This window comes from Ursus maritimus (genome assembly GCF_017311325.1).
Source record: "Ursus maritimus isolate PB19 chromosome X unlocalized genomic scaffold, ASM1731132v1 scaffold_X1, whole genome shotgun sequence".
NCBI lineage: Eukaryota > Metazoa > Chordata > Mammalia > Carnivora > Ursidae > Ursus > Ursus maritimus.
Genome location: NW_024423319.1, coordinates 111,065,607 through 111,081,711, shown reverse-complemented (window position 1 = coordinate 111,081,711; position 16,105 = coordinate 111,065,607). Strand labels below are relative to the sequence as shown.

Below are 16,105 nucleotides of genomic sequence, written 5' to 3'. Positions count from 1 at the left end.
CCCTTATAATATAGTTTTACTTATTTTGTTTACTCTAAAAATCTATAGCAGAGTCTCTCTATTTTATATTTCATAGATTTAAAAAAAACCCAAATAATGATGGATTTTAAATTCACTGTGTTAAGAGTATTGAGTAACAAACTGAGTAAAAAAAAAAAAAGTAAGGAATTCCTTAGTAATCTGGAATATTCTACATGGCTTTATTACATAGCATATAAAACCAAGAATTAGAGGGCTGTCTTCAACATCACTGCCGTTTTGAAGCAGGGTACACACATTAGGTATCGTGAAAAACATCAATCCAAACTTTTCTTCTGTTGTTTGCACTGATGCTAATTTTTTGTTCTTTTATGTTTATACAACATGTCTATGTTGTGTGGGGGGAAATTTTTTTCCTTACTTTTTTGTTTTTTCGTGTTTTGGGGGGTTTTTGTTTTGTTTTTGGTTTTGTTGTTTTTTTCATTTTTTGGCTAAGTAGAGGACGTGGACTAGTTGTAGCAAACGAAACACACTGTTTGCTCTTGCCAAAGGTCAGTGATTGAGTACATTTGCTGCAGTGATGGCAGACTTAGAGAACTAGATCATAACAAAGATTTAAAACTATAAAGAAGGTTACAGTGTAACTATTTTGGTACTAGAACCAGTTCATGCTGGCCAAAAAGACAATGGTTTATGGACTTGCATCCATTTTGTATTTTTGTAATATTTGTAAATATGAACTTTTTAAATTGTTGCAGAAATGGTTTCTTTTGTAAGATGTTTTCAACGTTTACATTCAATTCAAGCCTTTGTATATTTTAGAGCTGTGCAACACTTTAAGTCTTGTATTTATTTTTAGTAAAAATGGTGACAGTTTCATTGTGAACCCCTCTCAAAAAAATGTACCAGAAAAGTTTGATTACCTAGAAAGTGTGTATAGAAGCTGCAAATAAACGTGACTGCAATTAAACAACCAGTTTCTCTTGGATTATGTAATTGCATTCTTGGGGTTTCACAAAGGGCAAGTGTTTTATAGGTAAGTGGACACAAAGGAAGGGAACTGCTATAGCAAAAGTATGAGGAAAAAAGTACTGTATAATGAGCTCTAATCTCACTTTGGGCTTTTTTAAAAAGTAATCTCAACACCCAACGTGGGGTACCAACTCACAACCCCGAGATCACACATGCTCTACTGACTGAGCCAGCCAGGCGCCTCTCTAATCTCGTTTTGTATTTGAGAAGAGAAGGAATAAATTTCCAATACCTACTATACTTTCCTTGTAGCTCCTCTGTGAGCCAGGAAAAAATTTATGGCTTTACTTTAAAATACTCACCTGCTTTGCTTCTGATAATTACTCAGGCTGTGCCTCCTTCTGAAGATGGGCAGCCTCGATATACATATGACAATATGCCACCACATAATGTCACGTACCCTTTATTACACAGCAAATGTGTGTGCCAGATAGTGTTCTAAGTGCTTTGCTTACTCAAACTCAAGTACTCCCAACATTGTGCCCATTTTACAGATGGGGAAACGCAAGCATAAAGCCGTTACCTGACTTGCCCAAAGCTATGGAGGGACTATATGTTGAGGCTGGGGTTAACCCCAGTAAATCTGGCTCCAGGGTCTGTGCTACCTCTCCATGAGGTAAAAACTTTTTAAAAATAACTTTCCCCGTTTGTACCAAACCTCCATAACTAAGGCCCCATCCCCTCTCCTTCGAATATTCCAGCAACGACGCGCACACTTAGGATAGAGCCAAAGCCGACATCTGTGACGGGAGGGCGAGAGACAGAATCACATTTAAAAAAACAAAATTTTCAAAAAACCAACCAATGACAGTGGGGAGGCCACGCGCCCAGCTGCCTCACCCCGCCGAGCCTTCTCCACGAAGCATCTCCGGCGCTGGAAGTATCGCGTGCGCGTGCGCTGGCGCCCCTGCGCAGCCGCAGAAACACCTCTCAGCTTCGGAGGCTCGCTCCTACGGTCTAGTGCCGGCTCCCAATCCCACCAGCTTTTGCGAGCGGAAATCTGAACTCGAACGCCCAGCTACAGACGCTCGGAGGCGGGCACTGCCGGCTGCGCAATGGGAAGCAAAGCCCCTCCCCTCAGCTGTCTCCCTAGCAACGTTCCTTTCCCCAACCATTGCGCAGGCGCCTGCCGGATTGGTTAAGAACCGCGTGTACGGGAAGAAGAGTGCCGCGTGCTCTCTGGTGCGCGCGTAGTTCCGGAGCTTCCGGGGTCCTCGAGGTGGGCGTGTCACGTGGTCGGACCCGACTTCCGATGGGAGGACCGTTTGAGAGGCTATAGAGTTAACGGTTTTGGCCGTTGACGCTCCGGAAGGCTGGCTGCTACTAATGGGGTACCGTGCCCTCCGGAGGCCGGTGTGGCAGGTCCTGATGACAGAACAGGTCTGTTTAGCGGCACTTTTTCCTCCCCTTGAACTTTCTTGCCTCTCGGGTGGGCGCGAGAAACCTTTGAGATACGGTTTGTCTTAACGGTTGGGGAGCTCCGGGGCGGAGCGGGGGGCGGGGCGGGCAGGATTTGCAGTGAGGGAAGAAAATGGACTTGGTTTTCGGGATCGCGCAGAGGGGTGGTTCAGGGTGGTTCTCGCCGCATGTCCCGGGATACCAGCAGCTATGAGCTTTTGAGATTTGGCCGCTTTTTGGGTACTTTGTGCTGACTTTGGGACAAGTAAATCCTCTCACATCCTTTCTCTTCCTTAGCGAAGGCGGGTCGGGGCGAGGAACTACCAAGACTCTGAGACTTTCTATAGAATTTTGAGTTTAAAGAATTGATGAACTAGCGAGTTGATTCGTTAAAACATTTTTTTGAGATTAAAACGTTGAGTTAGAGCCTTTGTTGGTAACCTCGTTTGATCAGTGACAGTGCAGTCTTCTGGTTTATTGTAAATACATAGACGCGAGGCGAAAGAAAATAAAGGCACGATTGTTTGATAACTTGGTTAGAGATCGCTTCCTTCCTTCTTTCCTCTATCTGGCTCTCCCCAAATTAGGACTGCTCTAGGGTTTTAAACTACTTTAATATTTACAAATAGTGATTTTACAAGCGGTTTTTCTTCACGGTGTTTTATAGAAACCGGGCATGGGCTCGATTCAGTGCTGGACGATGGGATAGGTTTGGGCGGCATTATCTTCCATCGGGCAACTTTGTGGTCGCTTAAGTTTGATACGGACAGAAGAGTCTGACAGGATTTTTAGAAAACAATTGTTACAGTGTCTTGACCCAATTTTGTTTAAAAAAAAATTGTATGTTGTAATCTGCCTTGTTTTTGCTATGTATTTTTGGCAGTGGTTTTCGGGTGAAACGCTGTTTTCATCCTTCACATTTTCTATTAATTGATGAGATAAGTGAATGCTTTGCAACCTTGGAAACTGAATCTTCAAATGACTTTTGAAAAATGCCTTTGAAATGCCTTTAAAGTCTAAAAAAAAAGTCTTTTAAAAAACCAGATGGCTTCTTGTTCTTACGTTATCAAGAGTTTAGCTTTTCTATCGTAAAGTACAAATGAGCTTCATTTTAAAAACTCATTTTGCAGGATTTTGAGTTTAATGAATTATATTAATAATTCTGCATAATCCAGTCATGGTTGGGCTCTAAGAAATTGTTGCAGAAACTTTATCTTACACGAAGAAGGGAAAGGAACTAAAATTGATGCTGTGCCTGCTGTGAACCAGACATGATGATACTCAGTGCTTAACTGTGTCATTTGGTCTTACACAGCCCTGTGAAGTAGATATTATTCCAACTTTACAAGTTAAGAAATTGAGGCACAGAGAGATTAAATACCTGCTTGAAGCAAAAGAGCAAATTTTGCAATTTGGATTTGGATTCGAGTATTTTTTAAAGCCCAGCTCTTTGCATTATGTCCTTATTTAAAATTTGTTTACAAGAAATAGTTACTATAACTGCAGTATACAGGTGCAATGTGAACGAAAATTACATGTTTTGACCCTGAGTATTTATTGTCTGTGTGCTCCATGACAAATAGTTCTGATGTTATGAATACCCAAATAACGAAATAACAGTTTCGAACAGTGGGTGCCTTTGCTATGCCGGCCATAATTTTAAGCACTTGACGTGTATTAATTCATTTAATCCTCATAACTCCGTGTGAGGTCTGTACTGTTATCGCCATATTACAGATTAAAAAAAAAAAAGCACGGAGAAGTCACACAATTAGTAAGCAGAGGAGCTGGGACCTAAAACCGAGGTATTCTGGCACCAAGCTTAAGGTCTATATGTTGTTTGATATTTCCCTTTGTGTAACGATTACCTTAAAAGCATTACTGTGTGAGTGTTCTGGTACTTTGGGGAAAGAAGTGTCACTTTCAGATGGGATGACTTAGCACCTTTGCTTTGTGGAGATGGAACTTGAGTTGAGTTTTGAAGTTGAATAGGTTCTCCTAGGTGGAGCACCAGCAGGGTATTGTGGGTAGAGGTCATGACAGGAGTGAGAGGTTCAAAGAGTGCAAGATTGGTGACTTGTAAATTTGCCACAGAGGTAGAAATGTCTGGAGTCTAGTGGTGGACTCAATGAATGCTGCATCTGTGTCTAACTACAGCCAAGTTTTGGCTGCAGTGTAATTAATCCAGTAGAGAATTGTCTGATTTTAAGAGTCTATAACGGTGGTGGCAAACTTTGTCTATAAAAGGCCAGAGAATAAATATTTTAGGCTTAGAGCAAGGGGACACGTGGTAAGAGGTGATCTCCTTGAGGGGTGTAGAGGCTCCTGACTGTGTAAGGACCTTGTAGGCCATTGTGGGAGTTTGGGTTTTATTTTGTTATTGTTAGAGAAGGGATTCCAGGTGATTTTAATAATGAATAAGTAAAGCCCATAGACTCTGGAGCCAGACTACACCACTTACTAGCTATGATACCTGGATAAATCATTTAAACTCGCTTAGCCTCAATTTTCTCTTAAGAAAAGTGGGGATAATAACAGAGCCTGCCCCATAGGGTTGTCAGGAATACGAAATGAGTTAACACATCAAGTGCTTAGAACATTGCCTGGCACAGAGTCGGCTGTAAAATCTGTTAGGTATTATTATCTGTACCTTGTGGTATATTCCAAATTTTCTATAGTGAAACATACATAATGAAAAATTACACATATAAAATATAAAACAAAATTGTTAGAAGTACAATGAGATTATAGGAAATCCTCTTAGAGTTGGGAAATTTGAATTCAACATTTTCATTCCTTGAGAGTTCAAGTAGAGGTGCAAGACTGCTCCGCAGTGTGCTTTGTCAGATACCTGTGAAATGAGGACTGCTTCCATAAATCATGGCCTGTCTGCAAGGTAGAAAATGAGGAAGTTGTGAGAGTGACTACAGTATATCTAAAGGTATTGGTTTGGAAAGACTTATTCCACTATTGATTATTTTTGCCTGTTTTTGAGCTTTAAATCAAGTTTATCATACAGTATGTTCTCTTTTGTGTCTGACTTCTACTCACCTTTATGGTTGTGAGATTCATCCTCATATGTAGCAATAGTTGGTTCATTCTCGTTGCTGTGTAGGCTTTCTTTGTATGAAAACACAACAGTTTAATTATTCATTATTAGTCTTATAATCAGAATTAAACAATCAGTTTAAAAAATAAAAATTGAAGTTACACCTCAAATTGGAGGGTTTTTTTTTTTTTAGAGAGAGAGAGCATAAGTGGGGAGGGGTAGAGGGAAAAGAGAGGAAGATAATCTTTTTTTTTTTAATTTGAAGATTTATTTATCTGAGGGAAAGAAAAAGAGAGAGTCAGCACGAGCAGGAGGAGAGGCGAAGGGTGAGAAACCCAAGTTGACACAGGGTTCCACCCCACAACCCTAAGATCATGACCTGAGCTTGAAACCAAGAGTCCGATGCTCAACTGACTGAGCCACCCAGGTGCCCCTGGGCTCCTTTCAAAAAGCAGTTAGGAATTGTGTTCTCTTGTTCATTCGTTTCCAGCATTTACTCTGTAGCCTTTCAGTTGTGAAGCATTCACTTCACGATTTGGAATTTGTGCGTGATCTTGATTCTTATTCCTAGGTGTGGCAACAGAGCTTTTCAATTTTCAAAGGTTTATTCTAAATCACTAATGGAAGAGTTACTGTTTTGTCACTCTCTAAAATTCAGCCAGGACTCCAATTGAGTTTGAGTTGGCGTTCTGAGAACATATCCCTATTAAGTTGATTATGGTAATGTGTGAAGTAACTTTTTTGTGTGTTGCTTTTCAGGAGTAGGTGGTTTACCAGCCCTAGGTGACCAAGCAGTTTCACAAATAAACCCTCCAGCAAGTTTAAATATAATTAGGCCCAACTGCGAGGAAGTGGAGTGCTGCTGTTGCACAAAAAAGATGTCTAGCGGCTCCAGTGAAGTTGATGTGGTTTGTATTTCAAATTGAAAATCTGTCTTTGTTCTTTTCATTGTGCTCTGTTTCTTTTCTAAATCGAATTTAATTTCATTCAGTGAAATGCAGAAATAACAACTTCATGAGTTTTGACAGTGATCTATAAAGCTGCGACAAACATTCATGTGCAAGTTTTTTGTGAACAGATACTAGCATTTCTTTTGGGTTAATACTCAGGAGCTGAATTGCTAGCTCACAGGGTTAATGTAACTTCATGAAAATCTCGCCAAACAGTCTTTCAAAATGGTTGTGCTGTTATACAATTCTGTCACATTCTGCCATGTTTCTTGATTCCTGAAGGTGAGTAAAAATATAGTTATTAAACTATATATAATTTGGCTTAACAGAAAAAGCATTTCTTTACTTAAGTAAGGATGTGGGTATTAATGCCACCTAAGTGCTATGGGCAATTATCTTAACTTCTGTCAGCCCCAGTATCTTTTCATCTTTGGACATAATGTTACTGCCTATTGAGAATTGCTTTCTGACATAAATATGTGAAAGCATTTTGAAAAGCATAAGGCACTATACACGGTATATTTTTATAAGAACTAATCTATAGCCCATCCCATATTTTGGTTATGCATTTTGAAACAAAGACTTCATAGCTTCTATCTGTCTTTATTTTAACATTATTCCTATAGTTTATAATTCATTCTTAGAATACTGTTATTAAATGAAATTTAATGGTTATTTATTGTATATTTGTTTATACCCTGTCCTATTCCAAACAAATGTTTTAAGGTGATTAATTTATCAAGAGAAATAGGTGCTTAAATGTTTCCTATTTTGTCCACAGAGTGGCACTGTTGGATTATTTAAAAATCAAAAGCCATGTAACCTGGTTCTTTTCTCCTGGTTAGAAATACTTGCTTTTACAGCAGTTCTGGTGCCAGGTTACTAGACTAGTCTTTCTACCCTGAGTTACACAAGAGGTTAAGCTCAATAGAAAATGATATCTTAAGTGTAGTTGGGATAATGAGAAAACAGTTTTGCAAGTACATCTTTTCATGTAGTCATAGTATTTACAGTGGACAAAGGTCCTTTGATAACCACCAATAGGCTTTTGGAGCTTCTTAAAAGTGAAATTGAAGTCCTCAATTTTTCTTTCAGTTCTATCTTTCATCTTTCCTTTTAATTTGTTAATACATCTTCCTTAGATAAGAACACGAATACCTGCTTATGATGATGATAACACTGTTCTTTATGCATATGAACCAAACACTGCATATGTCAATAATGTAAGTAATATTAATTGCCATTTGCCAAATATATTAACACTTAACCATTTTAAAGAAAAAGGTTTAAATTCTTCATATACTGTAGTTTCTCTAAACTCAAACTCAAAAAATATTGGCCTCTCCTGAATTTGTTTGCTTCCTTTCAGTAGACAGTGAGCACTTAACCATTTTACTTCCCTTTGCCTTAGCTAGTAGGAAGTTCAGAGCAGTTTATACTCATTTTCAGTACAAAACTCGAAACCCAGGTCCCTCTGATACAATAAAGTCTTATTTCCTCTCTTAATTAGCAGTTGTCATTTGCATTCTCGTATTAATGTGAGTTTTTATTTTATTTTGTCTCTGCTTTAGATTAAGACTTCTGAATCCTTTTGAAAAGTTGGTGACAAATAAAAACAATTTAAATAAATGTAAAGTGTTTTTTTCCTCCTAGTGTTCAATTTGGCTCTTATAAAAGTAAAGCATTAACTACTTAACTTTTAAAATATTAGCAGGAAAGCGTGATGTCTGACACATCCTATAACGAAGAACAACAAAAAACAGTTACGGACATCCTCACTCATTGTCAGGTACAAAAGTTGGGTCTCTCAAAGGTAGTTTTCTTTTCTTTTTTTTTTTTTTTTAAGATTGTATTTACTTGTCAGACAGAGAGAGAGCACAAGCAGGGGGAGCAACAGAGGGAGAAGCAGGCTCCCCGCTGAGCAGGGAACCCGATGCCGATGCCGGGCTCAATCCTAGGACCCTGGGATCATGACCTGAGCCAAAGGCAGATGCTTACCTGACAGGCTCCCTCAAGTGTAGTTTTCTGAAATACTAAGTTAAAATTCTTCATCTCGTGTAAAGTATACAATTAATTGAAATTTTGCTGTATCAAATTTTACTTAGGATTATCCCCTCATTGTGGTGACTGTTAACAATTTCTAGTTAGAATAGCCTCTCCAGGTGAAAATTTTAAAACACCAATATGTACAGGGGCGCCTGGGTGGCACAGCAGTTAAGCGTCTGCCTTCGGCTCGGGGCGTGATCCCGGCGTTCTGGGATCGAGCCCCACATCAGGCTCCTCCGCTATGAGCCTGCTTCTTCCTCTCTCACTCCCCCTGCTTGTGTTCCCTCTCTCGCTGGCTGTCTCTATCTCTGTCAAATAAATAAATAAAATCTTTTAAAAAAAAACACCAATATGTACATTTTATAGCTTTGTTTTAAAAGCCATTAACTGAAGAAGTGTATGTTATGTTGCTCAATATTGAATTAATTTCCCCTTCAAAATCTTTAAAGGAAATTGTCTGATACAGAAAAAAAATTAGTATGTGCCTAAATGCATTGTTGAGATATCTCAATTGAAAAAATGGCAGCATGCCATTGTTTTTTAAAGAGTATATCTTATGTAGTTTTGAGGGGATTTTGTAAAAGTTAGCATGTTGGTAGAGATTGATGGGTATAATTATCAAGGATTTTGTGAGCTGTATCCTCTAGAGGTAATGAGAGCTCATTTTTTAAAAAGTAGCTGTTAACATACAAAGTTTGTTGGATTAAAATGAGCTACCGTGCCTAAGTAAAGAGCGTTTCGGTGATTCCAGCAGGGCCGTTCCCAGCCCGCCTCACGTAAGCACCCATGACGCCCCAGGCTGCCACTGCTCTGCCAGGGCCTTCTTTCTGAGCGATGGTGCAAGATGTGGGGGGCTGGAACGGGGAGGAGGAGAAATGCCCAGGGTCCCAAGTCACAGCCCTGAAACGGACCATCAGGGATCCTCCCCGTTTCTCCCAGTGTGCTAGCTCTCTCCTTTCTTCAACCCCTTCCCTTACCAGTCTAGCCCAGTTGCTGCACACTTCCATCTTTTCTTTTTCTGTCCCTGCCCAGCATCCTCTTTAGGAAGACCCCAGCCCTACGCAGGCTGGGAAGCAGAGGGGGCACCTGCTGGGACCCATCCACTGTTCCATGGCCCTTCGACAGCGCTCTGGTTGACTCCCTCTCCGTCCCCCACAAGCTCTGGACAGCCGGCCTTCACTTCTTACTTCAGGGAGGCCAGAGAGGGGGGTGGGCCCGGGCCCCTGAGGCCAAAATCCCTCCAAGTCCCAATTCCTCTTCCCACAGCCAGCCACTAGCCTGGGATCTGTCCTTCAGGCGGCTCCCTCTATAAGGCTAAGGCCAGCACTGCTTTCGGCCTCTGAGCCTCTTCCCCTGTGCCAGGACACCTCCATTCGTCAGTGGCCACCTCCTGCACCTTCCGCTCTGCTTCCGTGTCCATCACTCTCCGCATCCCCTCCCACAGCTTAACCACACCTCTGCTTTGGGCCTCCCACCCTCTTTCTGTCATGCCTTCTCTCTCCTTCCCTTAAAAACCCAGCTCTTTGAACATCATTTATGTTCACTGTCTAAGCATCTGACTTCCTGTGTTCTATTTGGGTGTTTTTGAATCTACTGTCCCTTCTGCCCTCTCTGCCCTTCCATGCATCTTACCTAGTGAACACCATCTCGTCTTTTAATCCTCAACGTAGACCTCTCCTCTGAAAAGCCTGCCACGACTGCCAGCCGGGGTTAGGTCTTGCTCTTCTGTGCGCACTTAGCCTCCCATTCTTGCCTGTGTCGTAGCCATCAGAGTCATAACAGTGATATGAATATTAGTGGATGATTGAGCACGACTGGACCAGTCGTCTTGTAGTGGTGTTGTTAGGATGGTAGTAGTAACATCATACCACAGCGCCTCACTTTGTCCTCAAGAGAACTCTGAGAGGACTTCTCATCTCGATTCTATACATGAGGAAATTGAGGCACAGAGAAGTTAAGTGACTCGCCCAAGGTCACACAGCTGGTAAGCAGCAGAACGCTAGTCTTTGCACCCAAGTGTGTTCCCCTAGAGCCTGCACTATTTACCTCAGTGCTGTGGGCCAGTGGGTCTCACTTGATCATGCACCAGAACCACCTGGAGGGCTTGTGAAAGCAGATGGCTGCCCCCACTGTCAGAGTTCCCAATTCAGCAAGTGTGGGGTGGGAGACGGTGCAATTCCGACAAGCCAGTGGGAGAGGAGACGTTGATGCTACTGGTCTGAGACCGTGCTTTGAAAACCGCTGCTCCGGGCTGCTCCTCACCCTCCTGAAATCCTCTCTCTCCGGCTAACATGGCGGTTCCTTAGGGCAGGATCTGGTGGTTTTCTTGTTTTCTTGTTTTTTCTTTCTGTCCATATTCCCAGCACCTAGCAAAGCAGTTCTGAGAGGTAGTAAGTAGGCCCTCAATAATGTTTGTTTGAATGAATGAATAAGGAAGTGGTTCTGGCCTCCTGTTGAAGTGTATTTTCGACCTGAATGAAATTTCTGTGTGTTTGAAGAATTCTCAGGTTTTTTTAGTCACATACCTGGTTGGCCGATAGGGGACATGTACTCGAAGGTTTTGTAAGGTTAATTGTTGATTGCCTGATTTTGAAACACTTTGAAGCCAAAAGTCACACCTGTTGTATTTGGCTCACTATTCTTTCCAGCGTAGCATGCTCGCTGCCTGTGAATTCACACCATGGTTATATGGAAAGAGGCTCTTTGGCCTTTTAGCAGATTTGAAGGTTTCTTTCCTAAAATAGCACCTTCCTTGATATAAAATGACTCCATCATAAATGTGGTGGCTTATGAGAATGGTGATACATTTACTTTCCGGTATTAAAGCTTCTTAAAATGCCTGTATGGCCTGGAGTAGTTGGGTAGGAGGTTGGGGCTCCTTGTCTCAGCCAGCTCGGCTCTCTGTCACCAAAACCAGACCTCTGGTTCTGATACCTTGAGAACTTTTCTTTGTTTCTAGCAGTCAAAAATTGGCTCATTGGTATTTTTATGTTACTTTTGAAATAGAAACTATTAATAGCTCGTATTATAATAGGTGATCTATGATGCTATTCAAAACCTGGATAAGAAATTTGATGTCATTCATGGAAAAGTTTCAAAAATCCACCGTTTTCGTGCGAAATCACTGTGGCAGAATCGCGTGAGTGTTAACAAAAATATTTTCACAACTGTAATAGATCTCTCATTTCTAAAGATGCCAATGAGTTAGAAATGAGAAAGAACTATTAACTATGAGATTAGCAAGGCCAAATTGATTCTTGGTGTAGCAGCAGATGGGAGACTAAAACTTGTTGGGGAAATGCTTAAGTTTAGGTTTGAAAATGTATGATAATGAATATTTTTATGCTTAAAACCACAATGTATAAAATTCAGTTAAAATGTAGGGTTGAAGAAGAACAAAAATCATATAATCGAAATAGAGCATTAATCTTTAGTAATATAAAGCAGTGTTACCTGAAAAATAAATTTATATTTACTACTTATTTCCTTTTTTTACTCACTGACAGTTGGTTTATGCTGGATTTGTGTCATTTCAGAAGCCACTTGGATATGCCTACAAAAATTATAATTATCTGCTTTCCAGAAAGTTAAGATTCCAGAAAATGAAGAAAAAGGAGCCTCCTTCTTCATTCTCTTACCCTGAAAGTTATAGCCCAACTATGCCAGTGGAAAGGCCAACAAATGATTCCCCGAGCTACCCTGTAGGAACACCCTACCATTCAGAGGAGGGGTCCCCAGAACGGGATCCAGAGTCACCCCTCCAGGAGCAGGAGCCGAATCTGAGCCAGAGTCCGACACTTCCCTCCATGTATTCTTCACATTCATATCAGCCATATTTCACACCTGATGATCCAGTGCAGGGCTCCTCTTCCATGCCCTGCTATTCCAGCCCAGGGGCCCACAGCACCCACAATATCTTCTCACCTACTCGAGCTTCTACAGCAGGCCCTGGATCCATGCTGGGTCAAGGTGAACCCAGTCCGGCACGTAACCCTGAGATGATGACTTATCCAACTCTAATGGAAAATAAAAGCCTCGGTCATACTGGCTCATCGCTTTGTATCCCGCCCAACTTTGGTGAGTATGAAATGACGCATATTACAAATAGCACTATTTAACCTATAATCACAAGTAGCACTATTTGACCTATAATCCTCAACATCCTTGATGCAAGACAATTTCTCCCTACCTAACATCTCTTCTTTCAGGATAATGATCAGGTCAAGTTTCATTTGTCTTTTTCTCCCATTGAAGCTACAAGTTCACCAATTGGAACTGACCCAGGTATCCTAAAACAAAGATTCTCTGATGACCCTTCAACCTGGTCCGTGGATGAAGTGATCCAGTTTCTGAAACATACAGATCCTCAGACACTCACCCCCATCGCTGACCTTTTCAGGCAACATGTAATGTATATTTTGATCTGATTTTCCTGCCATAATGCTTTTTTCTTTCTTTTTTTTAAAAAGTAAGCTCTATACCCAGTGCAGGGCTTGAACTCACAACCCCAGGATCAAGAGTTGCATGCTATAGGACTGAGCCAGCCAGGTGCCCTTGCCATAATGCTGTTGAATGACCTCTGTGCAGGCCGTTCAGTTGGGTACTGATTAGTCTGGATGGTGGGGGAACCCTAGCAACTGATTTTCCATATGTGAGAAAGGTTACTTTGCCCAAAGTTAGATCCTTAAATGGTAGAGACTGGATTTAAATAGGAACAATGTGACAGGGCGTCCTCCTTGTTATGATGCCCAGTGAATCCAGCAGCTGATTCCATTTGGCTCAGTTCTGTTAACCTTATATGGTTATTTAAGATTTGGGATGCTGATATCCTCATGCCATTTACAAAGTAACATCATGGGTTAAATTTTTGTAAGTTCTAATTTTTATTGTACTTAGTAGAAAAAGTATAGAAGGTGCCTGACAAAGGCAGTACTATAAGGGGTTTCAGGTCTTTTCAGACAGTACAGTTTTATTTTTTAAACCAGAACTTGTAAAAACCAAGTAATATGTTTCAGCAACATCAGTCTGTTAGTAAAGAACTTGAGGAGGATGCCTTGTGACTATCGAGTCATGTTTTTATAGTGTTTCCTAATGAATAAAGTTAGTGGCCACATATTTGATGTACCCTTTTCGATATGGCAAGAAAGTAGTTTTTAGCATCTAATTAACTTCAAACAACTGATTAGCTTGCAACAGCCAGACAACACTGGATAGCACATGTACATTTCACATGGATGCTAACATCCTTATGTTCCAAGCTGTTCTAAGAAAATTAATGGCTATCTGAAATTCATGTCTACCATTCATAGTTTTTACTCTTTGTCATAGATAGGCAGTATTTTATTCAATACAATATTTATAGGTAGGTAGTTTGCTGCTTAGGACATTTTTAAGATTTTAGGTTAGGGGTACCTCGGTGGCTCCATCAGTTAAGTGTCTGCTTTTGGCTCAGGTCATTATCCTCGGGTCCTGGGATCAAGCCCCACGTCGGGCTCTCCTTCTCGCGCTCCCTCCGCCCCTCCCCCACTTCATGTGCGCCCTCTCTCTTTCTCAAATATAAAATATTTTTTAAAAAGATATTCGGTTAAATTTTCTTCTTAAAATTCAAAGTAAATTTACAAATGATCAAACCATGCTTCACTGTACAAATTATACTTTTAGTAGTTTTCATCCAGCAGGTGTATACTCAGAATATACATCTGTAATGAGCTGCTCTCTTATTGGTATTACGTGTTCTTATATATGAAGACATGACCGTTCTGATAGAATACGAACACAGTAACTACTGTCACGTCCTTCTCTCTGTAGGACATTGACGGGAAGGCTCTGCTGCTACTCAAGAGTGACATGATGATGAAGTACATGGGGCTGAAGCTGGGGACAGCCGTGAAGTTGTGCCACTACATTGACAGGCTTAAAGAAGAAAAATTCTTTAACAATTGAAAACACGTTGGTGTAGATTTAGCTTGGAATTCATTCAGGGGAGACCAGTGCCATTTTGGTGTAAAATCATTTTTCTGCCCTTAAAAGTTTTTGTTGTGTAGAAGGTTCTTCTAAAACTATGTTCTATCCAGAATTACAGAACTACGTTACAGTCTGGTCTACTATTTTAGAAGCCATTTAACATCTTATTACTGGCATATTCAGATTGGGGGTTTGTTCTTTGTATCTTTTAATTATTTTCATTGTATAGTTTACAAATGTACTTCATACAGGAAACAGAAACACCTCTAATTTCTGTTCCTCTTTATCTGTAGAACCAAAACAGCTGAATCCCAAAGAGAAAATATCAGGGACTGACAAGTTCTCTATAAATCCATGGGTTTTCCTCAAGAAACCTTAAAGATGCAACTATAGATAGCATCTTTCTAAAATATTTTATGTTTGTTACTGCAAGGTTCTGTTCATGTTCTACCAGCTTCCCAAAAGGGAAAGCCATATAAATTATTTTCCTTTCTATTGTTATTTCTATATATGTTGTATTTGTTCTATTTAAAGAAAAAAAAGGCAACCTATAAGCTTCCGTAAAGTATTCTTACCAGTTTTTAGATAAATTCTTAGATAGAATGGTCATTTTATGGAAGAAATACTTAGTTTAAAACATACATGTTTTGCTTAAGCTTGGACATTTCGCTAGGCATTCACTGCTCACATCTCTATAAAGATGCCTATGTCCAAATTTTTGAAAGATATAGATTTTATTATCTGTGTTCATAACAATACTGTTTCATATTTATATTTTATTCTGTATCTGAAGTATACACACAAGTAAATCTTTTCTTTTTGAATTTAAGAATAGCACTTTGCACTTCACAGAGGAAAGATGAACTATAGTGACATGTTTTTATTCTGTTAAAAATACATCATTTGCGTCACTAGTACCTCTCAGCCGACTCTAGGTCTTCAATACGGGGAAGCTCTCTGTCGGGTGCGGTGTTTCTAGTTCATTTGCTTTCTGAGCCATTTAGCCTACTAAACTTTGGAAGATACGTTAGTTCTGATTTGTCATTTTGGACTTTATTTTAAAAATTAGAACTTTCCAGTGAAACCTGTTCATTTTTTTGTTATTTATTACCTTGTTTTATTGTATAACATTTGATGTAGTATTTATAAACTGTGAGAATTGGTGCTAAGTGTATTAGCCATTTGTTATAAATGCCAATAAAATGTTCACCAGGGGCAAAAACGTGCATTTTCCTTTTCAAAAACCAAGTGTACTTTATAAACAAATGCAATTCTTTACTGGGCATATGTGATTTAAAAGGTGCTTTTATTTATGTTATTCATTTATGTTATTTCTTGTAAGACAAGATTCTAATTTAAACCTGGTCTTTTATCAAATTGTTTGAAGATGCTGTGCCCAGTTGAACAGTCCTCAGGTGTTTGTATGAATACTATGTTTTACAGTTTTCAGATTTTAAAATATAATAAAGTTTTAAAACCACAATAATGTCAAAGCCTCAGATTTGATTTTATTTGCTTTCACTGCATGACATTAATGTACGAATTTATTCGAGTTGATAAAGAAGCGCTCTACTAAGTTTGTGGTTTTCTACATCCAGATAGTTGAGTATTAACACTTGCCCTCGTTCTGCAGATAAGCAGATCACTGCCGCCCCCCTGCCCCGCGCCCCCCCCCCCCCCCGAGTTC

The 16,105-nt window shown here is 40.1% G+C and overlaps 1 protein-coding gene across 5 annotated transcripts; it reads left to right on the top strand.

Moving 5' to 3' along the window:
* Positions 1-2,242: 2,242 nt before the first annotated feature.
* On the top strand, positions 2,243-15,900 carry SCML1 (Scm polycomb group protein like 1). Of its 5 annotated transcripts, none has more exons than XM_040633878.1 (8): positions 2,243-2,391; positions 6,218-6,366; positions 7,551-7,631; positions 8,120-8,197; positions 11,489-11,593; positions 11,991-12,531; positions 12,709-12,860; positions 14,263-15,900. In XM_040633878.1, exons 2-8 carry the CDS (start codon positions 6,337-6,339, stop codon positions 14,395-14,397), a joined length of 1,122 nt encoding a protein of 373 aa, XP_040489812.1. In that variant the 5' UTR covers positions 2,243-2,391; positions 6,218-6,336; the 3' UTR covers positions 14,398-15,900. The 5 variants fall into 5 exon arrangements, with proteins under 5 accessions (XP_040489812.1, XP_040489826.1, XP_040489820.1 ...); XM_040633886.1 differs by having other exon boundaries at positions 2,245-2,391; positions 8,123-8,197; XM_040633892.1 differs by lacking the exon at positions 7,551-7,631 and having other exon boundaries at positions 2,244-2,391.
* The last annotated feature ends 205 nt before the right edge of the window (positions 15,901-16,105 follow it).